Below are 18,545 nucleotides of genomic sequence, written 5' to 3'. Positions count from 1 at the left end.
CCAAAAATTAGCAAGTATCTGTATTTCAAGTGATGAAAAGTAATAATCTTCCCATTCTGACATATGGAAGACAGACTTCTGGCAAAACACAACTCCCAAGTTCCATTTTTGAAAGACAGGCTCCACCTACAGCTCTGTAGTGCAAGTTCTCAAAGTCAAATTTTGCTTTCTAATTCAGAAACGTAACCCTTCCAAACTCTGGCAGTCCACTGCTTAATTCCCCTCCCACTTTTCTGTTGTCTGCTCGCATCCTCCGCACACATCCAGTTCTTCCAGTTCTCTAAGGGAATATTCTAGTCAAGGAAGCAATTCACTTGGAAATGAGTGTTTCACCAAGCGTACGTGTGTGGCTGCACAGCAGCTAGTAGAGTGTTATGAAACTCAGCTCCCTTTTCCATGTTAACCATGCACTTCATTTTCCCTCAGGAAAAGAAGAAAAGTACCCTGGACCAATTCATAAGCTGGTGACCTAATTGCTTCCACAGGACACGCTCCATCGAACACTGAGGCATACCCCAGTAACAAGCCATGTAACCCCAGCACCAACCCTACTACCTTCTCATAGGTGAACGTGCCTCATCGTGCCTCTCTCTGCTTAACGAATGCACTACGCTGCACCACTGTAATGCTTTTGAAGCAAACGTCCAGCTTGTACCACAGGAGTCTTCCCACTCCTCTTCTTCAGGCTTATTCCTAGATTTTGCTTGCACAATTGCAGTCTCAAGAAAAAGAAAAACTTCACACCCCTACAGGCTCTGAGAAACACCATCCCCATCCCCACCCGCCCCGCCCCGCCCCCCCCCCCAAGGACTTCTAAGGCTTTACACAAAAAATTCAACTGTTAACTTTCTTTAAGCCACAGACCATTCATTCAAAGCAAGTCCTCCCCACCCCAACCCAACCATGCAGAACTATCATTGCTTTAGCATTTAAACACACACATGCAGTTCATGGAATAAATGCTCAGCAAAGTAAACTTGTCCTGGTCTGGGCTTTCTTCTGGAGTCTAGTCCTCTGTCATTGTCTAGACTAATACCCAACGCCTTTTGTCACTGCCTTTTAACTTTCTTCAGCTGAAGGGCTTAGATACTTCCTTGAAGTACCTGGCTGAGTCATTAAGTCTAGATGGGTTGGATCCAAGGTCTCCTTGCAGCCTGCCTCCTCAGCATATGGAAAGTCATTCATGTCCATTTCATCACTGTTAAACATATCAAGCTGCCTCTCTTGCTGCTCTTCCAAAGTCCTTCGGATCCTGCCCTCTGACTGTTCCACCACTTCCCCATCCCCTTCACTAATGACAGTCATGGGGCTGCTCTGGATGCGGTTGCGGACATTGTACTTGCTGCTGGCAGCAGAGGGGGGCGTTCGTGACCGGCCGTACCTAGTGCCAGAGAAGGACATGCTCCTGGGCATCAGGCCCTCGCTCTTGGCCCACTCTTCCTGGGCCCGTTTGCTCTTGCTGGGTGAGCAGCTGGCAGGGCTGTCGGAAAGGTCAGGGGAGGCATCCGCCTTTGTCCGGTGGAACCGCGGGTCCGTGTTCTTCAACATCTCCGCTGCAGACATGCGGGAACTAGTGTCACAGCGGCTCCCTTTCTTCAACAGGAGGGCTTTGAAGTTGTCGTTGCTGGTGCTGCTCTTGCGAACGCTTCTCTGAATAGATCCGGCTTGTTTGAGGGTAGCTAAGGTTGGGGAAGCACCAGTGGGAGTTACGGGGGGCGACGGAGAATGGTTGCGGGTACGGTCGTCCTCAGAATCTTTACGGCCAAGGACTTTCCTTTTGGATCTGAGTTTGAAAAACAACAAGAAAAGGAGACCAAACAAAAAGTGAAACTTTTTACCTCCCCTAATTAAACTCAGCTTAGAGGGATGACAATGAATTAAGCTAAAGCAGAGAGAGGGATAAGGGAGAAGTAATCTAAATCTAAAGCATAAGTAAGAACACCACCAAAACTGTGTAGGTATTAATGCAGGTATTGGAGGTACAAGCTACGTTTATCGTTCTTTTTCTGCAAATCTGGAACAATGAAACTACTAAAACAGCTACACTGATGTCCAAAACACTTCAGAGATTTAGTGAGTCAGGTTTTCTGGAGTCAGTATGCTAAGACCAATGCATTATAAACTTTATACTCAACGTCAGTTGTATGATTTGATTAAAGATATATCATTCTAGGGTACGTTGGGGTTTTTTGTTTTGTTTTACTATTTCACCTAAAGGTCTCTGAAGAATTAGAAGTGTAGTGTAGAGTAGCGCACTTTAGCAAAGGATACTGCAATGCACTGCTGCTAAAGTTAAGGTGGATTAAAGTGAGACACATGTAACCATTCTGGATTAAATTATTTTTTTAAAAAATCCCCTCCCCAACCCAAAAATTAAATGAACAGTGAAAACTGAGTTTTCCAGCTTGATTAAGACGCTCAGACAAAGCTCACAGTTCTGTTGGTGCTCTGTCACTGCAATTCTTTGACTACATGAAGGAGAGACCAACTTCCTGACATGAAAGTTCTCTTTCTAGATGAAAGGGCAGTGTTTTTCAGTTTAAATGTAAAGTGCAGGGATAACAAAAACAAAATTAAGAAACAGTCATGGAACCGGGAATAAGTGGAAACTGGACTTCTATTGCCCCATTTTCACATTATTAGAAATCTTAAAGAAAGAAATGTGTTACGTGCCTGGTATCTGTAGCAAAGCTGCTTTGCTTCTTTGCAGGCTAAGCAAAAATTAATTCAAAAAGGTTGTATAAAGGCTAATTTTACATACGCTATTTTGGTAAAAGTTTAAAACAAGTCAGCAGACTTGTTACAAATACAAGATTATGATGCTATAATTCCGTATTAATTTTTATCAAGCATGTGTTCAATACAGACTGTTCCCCTTGTAAAGCAGGTTTCTACTTAACATGATCTTTAGCTGTGCTTTCTTAAAGGCCCTGAGATTTTGCCAAGGCAAGCTCAAACATCTCTATGCATTGCAGCCTGCTCCTAATAAAAAAACCCCAGAAAACAAAGTAGCAGGATCCGTCAGCTGGTAGGTGGCAGCAACAGACATTGTCATAAACTCTGCCAAGACTGGAGTGATCCCACCTCTCTTAAGCGGTGCAGATTATGCACAGGTCACTTATGACACCCCCCACAGGCAGCTGTAACAGCCGGTTTTTTAAGCTGCTGCTGTTTCTACCTGCCCTTCTGGAAGCAGCATGTAATGCTGACATCCATTCAGCCTGAGGATGAACGGACACCAGAAGATAGCATAGGGGTAAAATGATGACTTCAGTAGTGGCAAAGGTAAAAGCCTGGTCTAGATTCAATTGTGTGTCAGTACCGTAACAGCAAGTGAATTTGGTACCTGGAATCTCTGCAAGTCTGTATGTGAACATGGGTGTGGCATTTGTTACAGGGAAGATTTCCTTTCATTAGGGTTCTGGCTGCCTACGGGTATCTTTAAACACTGCAATGCTGGGGTTGTACTGCTGCCAAGATCCAAATGAAATTCCAAATAAGCAGAAAGCAAAATTCAATTGCAAATATCTGCAGGGAAAGACTTAGTTATCCTGGCTTGAAGTAATTCATAAGAGTGTGAATGCGGTGCAGTGCAGAGCAGTCAGTTTGCCGTCAACATCTAACGAGCTTTTCTCAGCATGTATGAATTATGGCAGAAACTTAAAATTAAGATCCAAATTTGGTTTTGGTGGCTTTTCAGACAGAGATAGAGGATATATTCAAACAAAACTGTGACAAACTTAAGATTGTTCTTCCTGTCCTTAACGCACATATCACTAAATTTCTTGTCTTACTCCAAAGCACACATTCAAGAGTGCCAGTCACTGAAATACTACTTTTTAGAATTAGTGGAGGGGAAAACAAACCATTTTCTATTAATTAACAACCAAGGAAGATAGTGGTTCAAGTCTAAAGCCAACAAAAGCAAGGTCTTAATAACAAAGGCATCAAGCAGTTTTAACTTATATCACATCCAGTTCCATTGTCCATTTCCCCATAAACTTGTGAATTGTGTATGTGCATACACTCAGAGATCCACTCTCTATCTGCATACATAATGGAGAAAGGCTACTGGCCAGATATTTAATTCTAAAACCAGATTTGTAGCAGTCCTAGTGAGCGCCATGCAACATGAATGCACCAGACCATTATTAGAACAGCTCCTACGGGCCAAGTCCTAAGGGGTAACTCTAAGTTATAAAAAGTCAATATCGTATATATGCAATTTTTGTAACATCTGAAACAGAATTGTTTCAAAAATGAAAAAATAGCCTTTGCGCCCCAAGTGCTGCCGTCTCCCAGCTCCCAGCCACGTTCTCACAACAGGCTTTCCCAATCCCCCAGCACTCCTGGTGCAGAACTCCATCGCAGACGGGCAAACTGACTGAACACCCAGAGACACCTGCACGGCTGCTGCCAAGCCCTTCCCGTGAGCAGTGAAAAAGAGATGGCCCCTCTATGTTTTGAAGTAAAAGACGAAGCCACAAGATGGCACTACCACTACATCGATTCTAGTCTACAAGAAAGCTCAGTAGTTCAGCGTGGTAATGGTCTTCTGTGCGTACTGTTTAAATGGTGCACACGTTTCATTTTGCCGTTTTAAGCTTTTTTTTTTTATTATTTTTCTTTTCTTTTTTTGACAGCCTAACGCGAACAGCACAAAAATCTAGTTGCCTATTCAGGATGATTTTGTTTTTAAGGGAAATGAATAATGTCATTAATAATAAAGCCAGTATTGCACATCTCATTCATGAACCAGCTTGACACAAAACACCCGACCTCAGGCTGGATTATGGCAAACTATAATCCAGCGTTTGCCATATGTTTTGCCATATGACTGACATGTTGTGTTACTTGCCAGTTTCAGCCACGCTTGCCATGAAGCATTAGCGTTGAGCCTCTGTCCCAAACTGCACCATATAAGCAGCGAAGAGAGTAAAAAGAGATGGAGAAGAACGAGAATGAAAACAAAAAGATACACAGAAAAAGCAACAGTAGAGTTAATATGGCAGACTGAGAACAGTACAATAAATACTAGACGTAACTTGGTATTTTAAGGGGCAGGATATTTATAATGTAATCTACATTGATTTAATCTGGTAGCTTTTAGTTCAGAATGGATTAAATATATTTGTAAAAAAAACAAAACACAAGTTCTTTTCCTTATCTGTTTCATATTAGCCTTAGTAGAAAGCTGATAAATGTGTGCTTTCTGTTAAAGCAACGATTGTTGTAATTGGGTGTTTTAGCAATCTAATATTAATTAAATTTCAAGAGAACTACTGGACCCGACAGTATGGGAAATACAATTTCTGCAGTACCTGTGAATGGCTGCAAAAAGATCCTCAGTGGTCCTTGGTCTTGCTGGTGTCGCCACTCCGTCCGTCTCTTCCCCATAACTATTGCTAGGCAGGAACGAACTATTTGCTGTATCCGATTCAAATACCTCCACTACGCAGAGAGAATGAACAACACTGTCAGTCCATCGTGGGAACCCAACTGGTATACATCCTGAAACCAGCCCTCACTGCCTCGAAGGCAAAGCATCCGAGAGACTGAGTGAGTGCGCCGTTGTCATTACTGTAATCGCAGAACAACGCTTGCTTAGGGAACTGCAGTGCACGAAATGCCTAAGCTTGCTCACACACACAGGCGGAGAACAATACTGAAAGAAAATTTGTATGGTTTCCACTAAAATACAAAATCAAAATGAACAAAGCTAACCATGTTTTCATAGCATGTTTTAATCCTGGCACAGGTAAATAAAGCATCATTTTCTTTCCATGTCTACAACAATGAGAAGTCAGAAAGGAATTATAAGAAATCTGATAAAGTATTAATCAGATCCCTGCAACTTTCTTTAGGCTTTTAGTTAAAACTATTCCAAGAGGTTCTTTTCTCTACAGAAGCCCACCTGAATGCTAAGATTGCTATTCCTGCTCCCCAGCTTCTTCAAAATAGCTACTGCTGCATCTGAAGTAGAGCCAGAGAAAACAGACTCACCACTTTCGTTCTCCTGGGAGAGGTGCCCGTCAGCGTTACTGCCGCTGTCTTGGCTGCTGCCTGAACTGCTTCCTTCATCAAAAGCGGGCTGCTCCTCCTGCCTGGGTTCTTCTTGAACTGGTGATGCAGCAGGCTGTACCACAAAGGCATTAGCTCCCACTGTCTCAGAGAAGGTGAATCTGGCAGCTCCTCCCTCAGGAACCAGGCTGCCAGAGTCCATCTCGCTAGAACTGAGTCCATCTGTAAGACAATTTCTCGCCTCCTCGCAGTGTGCAAGCACAGCGTCTCTCTTAGTTGGGCTTGATGTGCTTCTGACAGTATCACTCACTTCAGCTATTTTCTCCACTTGAAGATCTAACTGTGGAGGTGGTACAACAAGGAACAGTTTGGGTTTCTTTGAAATAGGAGGTGGTTTCTTGCTTGGCAATATGACCTGAGTCTTGTTGGGAGATGCTGGTGACCCCTGAAGGGACATGGCAGAATGGAGGTCTTCACTCTGCACTGAAGACTCAGGTGTGTCTTCAGTGGCTGTCCCCAGTGCGTCAGCTTCAAAAGGCTTGTTTAGACTCGCAGGCTTTTGATCGCTGTCAAGCACAGTTATGTTATCAGAGAGAATGAGAGGGGAACCCCGAGCTAATGTTTGAACTGAGTTTTTAAATGAAGTGCCTTGAGTTTTCATTTCCTCTTCACCTAAGCTGGTGCTGAGTCTTAGTGAGAGAGATGGCTTTAAGGAAGACTGTGATGATGAATTTACAGTACCCTTTTCCTGAGAGGTGGTTTCAGAAGCAGATTCAGGTGGTAGTTCACCTTCTGTTGTTTTTTTCACAGACCTCAGCTGCACCATTTGTAACGCTTTGGTAGTTACTAAGGGCATCACAGGTCTTGATGTGTCTTGCTTGTTGAGTGGCTGTTTCACTGGAGTGTAGCAAGAGTCTTCCTGGTTACGTTTCTTAAAAGAATACTGTGGGTATATTGTTGCACCTTTTGTTAGTTTGGGATCAAGAGGTGGTGCTGGTGGCGGGACAGCTAAGGGGAAAGAAGAAGGAAGAGGAACAGGGGAAGAGAACGAACTGACAGAGGCTTCTTGCGGAAACCATTGGACAGTCTGGGCAAAGGAAGAACTTACATCAGCTTCTGGCGGAGGCGGGGGGAACGTGGGAGAGGCTGGCAATGGTGACAGATCCATGACTTCTGCTGGAGGAGGAGGGGGAGGGGGAGGAGAAAGTTCAGGACAATGTGGAGGAGGTGTTGGAAGCAGAGGTGGTGGAGGAGGTGCACCAGAATCCAGAGGAGAGCTCAGGGTGGGGTCTAATTTCTTCACACTCACACTCCCTTCAGTAGATGTATTTGAAGAAAGAGAAGTGGAGGATGAAGACATGGAGACTGAAGACAGGAGAGAGGATTTCCTTTCAGGCACTTTAGGCTTCAGCTTGGATTTCCCATTTCCTGATGATGTAGATTTTAAAAATACAGGCACTGGAGTAAGCGCAGTGGGTGTATTGGACTGGCTGGAGTACCCACTCGATGGCGACGTGACTCGGTGGGATTTCTCCGGAGAACTGCTCTTTGGTTTGGCCAGTCCACTGGGCACTTGTGGCACAGAAGCCCTTGAGCCATCACTGAAGTGGCTGATGCTATAATCGCTGAGAGCAGATGATGTACTGGCAGAATGGGTCACTGGGGATTTTACCTGGTCGTCTGCCACTGCGGCATAGTCACTGTAGTAACCCCACTGGTCAGCGTACTCTGACTTGATGCTACTTGTCTCACTCTGAGAGGGAGTGACGGTGCAGATGGAGTACAGGTTTGGAGCAGTGGTGGACATCATGCTGCTGCTTGCACTGACCGAGCTTTGGCTGCGGGAGCGCAACACCCACGGATCCTCGTAATCACTGCAGGGGCTCTGGGAAGGGGAGCTGCCATTTTTGCACTTGAGATTCAACTGCAGAGAATGCTGGAGGGTGGCAATGAGGGTTTCATCAAGCACCTGTCCATTGGACTGGGCTTTTTTCTTGGGCATCCTTCTGAGCGAGTCTGTTCTGGATGGCGGCAAAGGCGGCTTCTTTGCCTTTTTCAGAGAGATGCTTCTTGCAAGGGATTTGTCACCTTGGCCTGACTGGTCATCCTGATGTTTCTTCTCCTTTCCTTCAAAGACATTTATCATGCTGTCTCTGGGGTTCCCAAAACCATTAGTACTATTGCATGGCGTGTCTGACTTCAGTCCGGAGTCCGTATGCATGGAACTGTAATAACTGTCATGGTCCACAGAACACAGAGAAGCAGAATCGTCCCTGACTGAAGTCCTCTCCAGGCTGCTGCTGCTCAGGTTGCTACCGGGAGTGGCACAGCCTGGTGTGGTACAAACCATCTTGCATGAAGGAGTCTCACTGTTTTCTCCAGACTTGTACAGCCAATGCTCTGTGCTGTTCACTGCTGCTTGTGCTCGCTCCCCTGAACAGCCAGATTCACTCCTACCATCGCTGTCCTGGGAAGGGTTTGGTAAAGCAAGATTGTTCCTACCGCTGTAGCTCACGCTCTGAGACCCAGCCTCCATGTTTCCAGGAGTGCTAAGAGAGACAGCAGAGTCACCAAGAGAAAGCATCATGACATTATTAGATGGGATGGTATCTGAAGTCTGTGAGTGACGTGTGGAGCTACTCTCACTCCAGTTACCGCTTGAAGAATGGTGATCTTCTTTCCCACTTACTGCACTGCTGGCAACAGGACTGTCTCTTGGCTTTGGGTAGGCAGTGGAGTTGGTAATTTTGCTATCCAACGATCCAACACTCTGGGCAGTGTGAATAACAATAACTTCCGAGGAGGATGACAGTGTTGCATTAGGTATGATGCTCGTTGAGTAGGTGGCGTGAGGAGAGACCACACATGCTGGGCTTGCGGACTTGTCGCTATCATAGCTTCTCACCTCTTGAGATTTGGGCCTCGACAGGGCCCCTGTCGTGGGATTATTCCTCAAATGCACAACACTATCATCCACTTGCAATTTACTTATCTGGTGAGGTAAAGTGCCAGCGATGTCCTCTGTCTGCCTAGAGATGCTCTGTGTCTGCTCTAGGGACTGCAGAGACACTCTTGCACCAGCCCGAGGCAAGCTGTGAAAGCCCATGTCGCTATTTTGGCGAGAAGCAAACATGACTGCAGCAGAATCACTCATCACTGACATGTTTCCAGATGAGCTGGAGAACTGAGACATCTGGGCTGCGATGCCTTGTCCTTTCTGTGCTCGTATCCTTCTCATTGAAGGGGGCACAACTTTAACTTCCTCCGTCTGGCAGCTGGTGTCCTTGGTTTCAGAGCGCTGCACTGCAGAGCGATAGCTGTCTAGTCTCCCTAGCGTGGAACAGTGATCTGGGACATACATCGAATGTCCTCGGAAATCACTTTGGCCAGTGCCAACTGCTGGAGTCAAAATAAAATAATTATTTCTTGAAGCACAAATTCACATTTATCTTCTTACTCATTTAAAAACAAAAAAACCCAGCAAACTGCCATGCTCTTGCAGGTCATGCCTTCTGAAAAGGAATCTGCAACAATGGATTTTGCACAAGCATCATGTGTTTTCTGCATTTCTCTTCCCTTTTTCCTTATTACCAGGAACCTTCCTCTTACAGAATCGCCTGTGTTCCTGCCACACATTCGACACATGAAATCCTCTGTTTATGACATGGTAATAATTTCCATAGTAATCAGTTATGTCAGAAACCAAGTAGCAGTGTTTGACTTCCAGTAGGCAAAGCAGCAGGAACAGACAAAAGCCTGAGAAACGTGAAGTGTGTTTCCATGCTAATGCCTCATGCAATAAAGAAAAGGGGAAGGAAATCTGGAGACCAATGTGAATAATCAGATCTGCTCTTTGAAAGCATTACGTTTCAGAAAAATATTTTCAGGACACGCAGATAGCTCTCCACATCTTGCAGTTCGTCTGAAAGGAGGCTAACACATTGAAACATGCATTGTTTTACCACAAATAATACATATGCTATAACAACATTTACACAAAGACATTTTCCAACACTGCAAAGAAAACCATTAAATAACATTTCTCCACACAACTACTTTCTATTTATCTATTTAAAGGAGAAACCCTAAGAAGTGAGGAAAAGAAAAAGCCAGTACTGATGACTGTCTCATCCTCAGCACCATCAAAAAAACCTTTGAGGACAATGGAAAAATAGTTTCAGTTCAAAATATAGTTATCACTGGGTCAGCAGAAGGAATCTAGGGTTCTTTTAAACTGACATTTTTATTGGTAGCTGCCTTTTAAAATCACAAACCAGAGCACTGCTTTAAAATCTGTCGGTGTAAGGCTGTTGCTTTTCAATTCAGTTGCGTTACTGTATAAATAGCAGACACAAGAGGCAGGCGTGCTGCTGGAGATGCTTGTAAGGATGCTGCATATGTCACTGCGGGGGGAAAATTGGTTATTTCAAGTCTCCGCCTTTGCTAGTCTCAGGAATGACGAAGTAGCCCGCCTGATAGGACTGTTCTCCTTTCTTATTTACTATATGGAACTGGATCAGGAAAACAGGTATTCTTATCATGCAGCTTTAAACACCACTTAAGGACATTTAATTATCCTTATTCTTGGCAGGCAAAAGAGGCATTTAGGATATGGAAAAGAGGGCTCTGGAAAGGCTACAGTGAAAGCAGCACACACAAAAAGATTGTTTACTTCTTTTCCCCAGGCACACAAGTAGTCTTTTAGCAGCTTGAAGCCTATTCAGGTTGCTTTGCGTAGATCCTCTTGCTCTCATGAAGACGTAGCTTCTTTCTGCTTCTGGTAGAGGTTTGCAGCAAAACTAGATACTCAGATGCTGGCAAACGTCTTGGATAATCTAATATGAGATACTGTCAGAACAGATGGACTACTGTGGCCAACCACAAGAGGTATTTGTATATTCTGTATACAGTTATTAAGAACTGTACAGTAAGAAAAATTAATTTTGCTTTTCATGTGTATTTTTTTCTATAGAATCAGCGTCTGCCTTTGGTTAAGAGAGAGAAAAACATCTAAGTAGACATTATGAATGTTTCTAGAACCCTGACATCACTGATGACAACTGTTACCCAATTAAAAACACTCGGTAATAAAAATCTGTATACTAAGATACATAAATAACCAAAGAGATGGAGTATTTTTCTTCACTCTACAGCTGTGAAATACGCACACAAATACACACACACATGACAGAAGGATGGGGCTGGTGGAGAACGAATCTGTCAGCACTACAGCAAGTATCTAACACAGTCGCATACTGACCTGCGGCCGAGAGCACCTCATTTCAGTATGCAGTATGCCTGTATTCACAAAGGAGGCTAAATGTACTCTACTTCACAAGCAGCGAAACGCAGATGGGTGGTTTATGCTTGTTTAAAATGTCACTACTAGGGAAGGAAAACGGCAAAGTGGAACAACACTGGATTTGCTAACCTCTCCTTTCTTCCTTCCAAAATCAGGAGTGTTGGAATGCATTATTGGGACATGCTCTTTGTGGCATTTCGGCAATGTCTGAAACACAAAATTAAATCTTGGCGCTGTATCTAGGCCACTAAATAAAAGAGGCCAAAGGTGGCCGTAACAAACGGCCTGGGGGAGCAGCTCCTGCCCCATCCCCTGGCACCCACACCTGGACAGAGCCTGGGGGCCCGCTAGCCGGCCCCGGCCAGCGCAGTGCTGGGGGAGCACGCGAACAAGAGGGCAGCATCAACAACTGCGGGACGCTGCTGAGCATCAGTGCTAACCCTGTGCTTGTTAGCAGAACGGATGTAACTTAGGGTCCTGCCTAACAGGCTCATGGAAACTGGATAAACTGACTCAATAGCAGTAAACCTTTACAACCTTGGTACTGCATGGAAGCCCATCAGGGCAGGGCTTTGCAAGGCCTCTTGTTAGAACGGTTCAGAGCCCAAATAAATACCGGGTTCAGAGGGGGCAAGACAGCCCCGTCTCAGAAGTATAAACTACAGGGCTGTGTCCTTCAATCATTATATGGGATACGGTTAGGGAAGGGACTTTTTATGGCTGTTGCTATTACAAGAACACAACTCTTTGAGGTTTAAAATATTTTTTTGTAGAAACGCAGCATATTCTGAAATTACTCCAGCTTTGTTTTCAGCTTTACATGTATGCACAATCTCAAGCAAAGCTGTGAGGATTTACTTGCCCTTCATAATACAGCAATTGCTGTCTTTACAGTTCTGTTTCCTGAAGACGGACAACAGAAACCTGCAGAAGAAATGGTTCAAAAATGCAACCAAAGAAACATTTAAGACTCAGGTATTCTCTTAAAATGTTGATGTTTTTAAGATTTTAGTGGAATGCAGAGGAGGGTAGCAATTTACAAATGCACCGTAAAACCCTCACTCACTTCTAGAGCAACGCTGAAAAGCAAGGCTTTTCAAAAATCCTTAAAATCAAACTACCTTTGTGGGTACCGCAGCTAGAAGATGAACAATCCAATTCTAAAGGGCAGCTCAAACCTTTAATTGACTATTACACAGAAAACGCTATGTCTCAGAAAACCTCTACTTAAATAAATAGCAGTCAGAAGTTGCATCACCAAAATTCTGGAACTGAATGAGAGCTTTTAAAGAGTACCACCCACAAGTCCATCTACTTGCAGGGGCAATATCTGAGCAGACGGCAGCAAAAAGTATTGCAGAATTGGACATCAGGTTACAGATGTTGAACGTTATTAAGTCAGAAGTGGCTGCAATGTGGTAGTATGATGAATGTGGCTGAAAGTAATTAGTAACCACCTTGTCTGCACTTTATATTATCCTGTGTCCAGTAGCTCTGCAGCCAGTGCTATGTTCACCACAGGAGACCCATACCTACACTCCATTTTTCTTTACTACCCTACTTCTTGCTATGCTGAAAATATCTCTTAGAGCAAATGCTTTTTCCCTAATGTACATGTTCAGTGTAGACTCCAGCAGCAAGCAAAGAACACCCACTATCTGGAACAAGCGAAACATGCATCATATTTAACAACTCTTGCATGGAGGCACAGACAAGAGGTTCAAATGCATACCTTAGCCCCCAGCACTTGATCCAAGATAGGCATACACAGGTTACACCAGTTTTCCCTAACTCAGGTAGTTACTGGTGTTGCTCAGTAGAGATGACAAGGATTGAGACTGACTGCAATTTTGATGGGAAAAAGAAAGCGTCTGCATGTAATCCCTAGGGCCAGGTACTAGCTGCCAGAAGACTCCCTATCTCCCTGTGACTCTGGCTGATCTGGTGGCACCAGTAGCTTGCTGCAGAGAATCAGCTGAAAGGTCCTCTGCATTGAAATGAGCATAGAAAACTGAGGATTTGAGAGGATAAAAAATGTGTGTTGGTATCACAAAGAACATGCTTGTTTCAACTAGTACACAGAAGTAATCTCTCTTCCCAAAACTCTGACTAATCGTTTCTACTCTAAGCACTTGTCTCTTGTGCCACAGGCACATTCCTAAGATTTGTTGCTTTAATCTCCTCCTCATGCCCCACCTAGAAATCCTCCTCCAAACCTGGTGATCTGGCCAAGTCACTGTGCAGGCACCACAACTTTCAGTGCTACAAAAAACCCCCAGAGAGTCTCCATCTATTTTATCCTAGTACTCACATACCAAAAGATTTTTAAGAGACACTCAACAAGGAACAGATAAGTACATCGGGCTTATGGTAATTTTAAGGAATTTTCACTGTGCTCCATGAAGCATCTGTAATCTCTCAGAGGGGAGAAAAATATCGCAGAGAATCCTGCGATATTTTTGAGTACTGCCAGCTAAAAAATATCATGAATCTTTGCACATATCACTGACACTCTGAAAGGGAGAATTTGCTGAAAATATGGCAAACTTAATTTTCTTGATTCTCTTCATTTCACTAACTGAACAGCCTCCAGTAACGATTATATTCCTGCATCTCTTTCAAAAAGCAGATGATATATACTTTGTTTAACACCCTGATCTCTGGATGAATAGTGCTGGAAATGTACAATGTTGAGAAACTATAGCTATAAAACCAGTATTAGTTAAAAGGCAAAATAAAAGAGAGATACTCTCTCTGAAGACTATTGAAGTTGCAACTTGAAGCAGGTGTGGAATTACTTGGCTTGAATAGTTTGGTATTTGGGTGGTATTTCTGCAGAACCACTGGATATCTGGGACTCTTCTTACCTGTGGGACCTATAATCTGAATGACTGCTACTGCCAAAAGGACTAACTGGAAAAGAACATCAATTAAGAGGAGTCTTCAATAGAATAGCTGAGTTTCCAAAGATCAGAAGGACTCATGTGCCCCCATGTTGCAGAGATGGAACTGTTCCCTCTAAGGCATGTCAAAGGAGAAGCTTCAACAGTCCCAAATGGCTCATGGGACACTGGATGGTACTAACTGGGGCGTCCAGCTGTGCCACAAGAAAGCAAATGAGGGACTGACAGTTCAACTGTCATTCACATCCTTCCTGATGACTGATAGGAGGTCCTATAGGTGACAACTTGTTGTTAGCTACTCAAAATGGCAGGCAGGGAAACAAGCTGAAGAAAAGCATAAGAAGTTATTCTGACCCTCTGAATGCTTTGGTTAGGAAGGAAAAAAAAAAAAATAGATGGGCGGTAGAGGTGGGAGATGGAATCACAGAGCCATAAAGACCTCAAATTGCACCTTAAGGTGGGAAAGAAATATTGAAATAATTCCAGGAAAGTACACACAAAGTGTAACATCAGAAGACATTTTTTGAAAACCAAAAGAAGATCAAAACTTTCTGTTTGATTAAAGACAAGCAAAATGCCTAGCAAAAGAAGAAGAAATCAAAAGGTGGAAAACTTGAAGATGGTGTCCTTTTCCCTGCTTTGGTGAAGTATGTTTATTTGGAACATGAACTGTGGTGGAACCAATACTCAGGTCTGGGACCTGCTCCTCCTGCAAGACAGGGAGGGAGTCTGGGACACCAGGAACTGTCCATCAGTGCCTGGGACCGCACCGGCACAGAGCTCCGGAGAAACACTCACAACCAGGTAACTTGGAAACTTCACAAAACAAAGTTAGGGTGATCCAGACCCTAGAGCACTGGCACAGAGAAAGGACCGTGGAAGTGTGAAGGCATTTTGCTGCCTATATTTCACCTTGAAAGCCGGAACGTGTGAAGGATGCTGAAGATAACCAAGAGCCAAGAAATAAGCAAGGCCTGGGACAGGTTCTCCCAGAGTGCTGCTCATTTCTAACAAACTTCTGTTTGGGACTCATTTTCTTGCCTGAGAGGAGAATACTGGTTTGCATCTAAGGTACCATCTGAAGAAGACAGCTAGAGGCGATGGATAATGGCAACACAGAACAGAGAAACTGAGAGCACAGAAACTTGAAGTAAAATATTATCTCAAAGCTTCTTGCCCTGTCTGCAGTTTCGATCCAACACTGACTCCATTAAATATATATATATATAAAATATAAATATTCTTTAAGACAATGAAGGTAACTCAGAGGTATGCAAAACTAGTTTTTTCATTGCTGTGTTTGGCAGAGAAATGAATGCTTTCCCTTGTCCTCTTACTTCAGTGTCACTCTGTACTTTGGTGTAAATAGTGCTGAGAAGGTTGCTTCTGATAAAAAGTATCTGTTCAGAAAACAACTGGCACCTCTAAACTGGTAGGTATATTCTTATTCTGTCTCAGAATCCCATGTACCGCATCGCATTTCATTTACACAGCATTTTTAATGCGGAAATTTCCAGTCTACGCAGAGAGACTGGTTCATCGCTGGAAGACACCTGTGAAAACACATCAGTATTACGATGCTCAAAAGTAGGAATGTTTAAAGATAATTTCAGCGCTTGCTTCATGGGTGCAGTTAATGATTCCTTTCAATACGTTTGGCTAAATTCTACGAGGGTACCACTGCCACTGAGCTCAGGCCAGCAATCAGTGCCGGCTTTCTCTTCTGTTTTGTCTTTTTTTGTTCCAAAGAAGCCAAAGCAGCCAGGGGAGAACCCCAGCAGCCTGGCCTGGCAGAAGCTCTTCCAGGCCCTCTCGCAAGAAATGAAAATAGTTCAAGCTTGATTGAAGCTTTGAGGTTCTCTCAAGTTTCTGCTTCCTTCTGAAGGATAAACAAGAGGTTACAAGAATCTGCTGTATGTGTTGGTTATTTAGCCTGTGCACAGCAACTTTGGTGTACCAAGGGATTTTAATCTTTGTGTAAATATTATAGCCATTCACAGCAATGCTTTAGAGGAGAAACAAAGAGATTTATTCAGCTGAAACCACAGGGAGAATGTCAATAGGTACAACGCAATTGCTTGATTTGGAGTTTAGTCCGGATCCTTGTTCCGATCAAATGAACTGTGGAATGTTTTAAAACAACTCGTTATTTGTTTTGGGACAGTGTAAGAGAAATAGGGAACGGACGGCTACAGAAATATTTGGGGAGTGACAGGGGAGAAAAGGCAGAAAGAGCACTGAACAAGGATGGGGGAGACAATTTATTCCCGGCCTTGCCAGCAGCCTGGTGGGTGACTCCAGCTAAGTCACTTCACTGCAGCATGTCTGGTTTCCCCATCTATAAGATGAAGACACTGATAACTGTTCTCTTTTCAAGCACACTTTGTTTCTAGTGATGGAAACCAATACACTAACAGGATGGATACTGACATCAGAGAGTTTTCCTGGCATATATTTTGCTGTCTGGAAGACATACAACCACCACGGAAGCAACATGAAGCTCCTCAGACAACTTCCATCGTGGGACAGATGGCTGAAGCCCTGTGCGCCGGTGGGTGGTGGGCCAGGGAACTATCCAGAGGGCTCCTACAGTGAGATACTGCCAGTCCTGAAATTTCTGCAACTTAGAACAGGAGTCAAGTAGTGCAACATGAAGTGTGCTCAGCACAGCGACGGCAGACCGAAATCAAGACCACAAAACCTATCACCCTTAGCAAACAATTGGCAAAAGCCACAAACTTATTTTAAGTTATTAACTGAAGAATTCCTTTTAAGATAGATGCAAACTGCATTCTCAGTTTATTCCACCAGGTAAACATCAGTTGATTTTTTCAAGCATTAAAACATCTGTCTGAAGTGGTCACAATCGTAATCTCAACGTTTTGGAAGCGCTGCCGGCAGGAAGCGTTCTCTGCACATCCACCCAAGTACTGTTGTCACCCATTTCAAAATCCACATGCCTGAAAGAGCGTTAGGAACCCTCAGAAGTGGCAAACAGTAGTGCGGAACAAAACGTTCTGCTTTGCTCTGCTTTTCTCTGTATCTGCCCTCAAGGTAGGTCCTACATGTGTCAAAGCTCTGTCGAAAAGTATGACCTTGGTACGTGTCATTTTCAGAATACCACACTAGACTCAAGACCACCGTAGCAACCCTGAAAATGAACAGTTTAAGCCATGTCCTCTATCAGTTTTACATTTAAGCAGGACAAGCGTTTTTGAGGAGCACAAGTCCTTTCTAGACAAAGAGCAAAGTGATTTAGTTTAAAATGGAAGAACAGACCCTGAACAGATGAGAGAGGATGAGGGCTGTCTCTGCTACTCCTCAAACCAGCTGTAAACATGGTATCTGAGGGATTAGCCTCAGAGAGCACTAAAACAGGAGAAGGGAATATTTTGTTAAGAATAACTCAATATTAAGTTTTATGTAGCTTTTTTTCCCAGCTTCGATCTTTGTTTGGTTAGAACAAACTGACTTTATTTTATTTAACACTCAAGCTTGCTTACAGTTGATTGCTGATGAGCGTGTCATTCTCTCTCAGAAAATAACAAATTCAAATTTTGACCTCCAGGAGGACTCCAGGTCAGGAAAGTGTCTCCTGACAGATGGCAAGGCCCACTATGGACAGCAGCAAAGAGGGAGGAAGGGAACCCACACTATGAGGAGGAGTGCCCTATGGCAGGCACAGAACAGCATCCATCCCACAAGAAGAGATGGACAAAGACACCCGACAGCCGTGGACAAATCTCAGACCAGCAGTTAGAAATAAAAGCATTATGTGAGACCCAAAGGTAATGAAATGTAAAGCTGCCTAACTTTAGCTGTCCCGACAGGGTTAGGGCAATTGAATTTTCTTTCCTGAGGCAGAGGACTCCCATAGCAGGGCACTGTTTCATTACCGATGCTGAAGGAGCACAGTTCCACTCACAAACTGCTCTTTATGTACTTGCTTCTTTCTTGGCTTTCTCTACACCTGGCCCTGTTGCTCATTTCAAACTTATTCAGACAAGTTACGTATTTTCACTTCTGTTTCTGAAAAATCTAGACAAAGAACCAGTAATTGAAAACATAATTAAGAGATGGAAAATGCAAGTGAAAATTACTGAAATTGTCAGTGAGACAATTCCACATGTAAAGCACCTAAAATTACGTTTTGCCAGACTACTTTCAAAGACATTCTTCCTCTACTATGAAAAAAAAAGGGAGCGGGAGCATAATTTTATCTGTGAAGTAATCATTTGGGAAAACCTGAAATGTGTTTTTAAAAATAAGTATGAATGACCAAATTTAAATCAAAGAGTTCTGCAAAAAGTGTCTGAAAA

General features: G+C 43.5%; 1 protein-coding gene across 3 annotated transcripts in view; it reads right to left on the bottom strand.

Annotated features, from left to right (window-relative positions):
- Window positions 1-1,059: 1,059 nt before the first annotated feature.
- Window positions 1,060-18,545, bottom strand: part of NHSL1 (NHS like 1) — a 180,408-nt gene continuing 162,922 nt past the window's right edge. For all 3 annotated transcript variants that reach the window (XM_086461188.1, XM_086461189.1, XM_086461190.1), the window contains 3 exons: window positions 6,004-9,420; window positions 5,322-5,451; window positions 1,060-1,783 (listed from right to left, as the gene is read on the bottom strand). In XM_086461188.1, coding sequence (XP_086317314.1) covers window positions 1,060-1,783; window positions 5,322-5,451; window positions 6,004-9,420 — 4,271 coding nt within the window. The remainder of the gene's footprint in view (window positions 1,784-5,321; window positions 5,452-6,003; window positions 9,421-18,545) is intronic.

Source organism: Leptosomus discolor, chromosome 2 (genome assembly GCF_034619465.1).
Source record: "Leptosomus discolor isolate bLepDis1 chromosome 2, bLepDis1.hap2, whole genome shotgun sequence".
NCBI lineage: Eukaryota > Metazoa > Chordata > Aves > Leptosomiformes > Leptosomidae > Leptosomus > Leptosomus discolor.
This window is presented reverse-complemented; position numbering and strand designations above follow the sequence as displayed.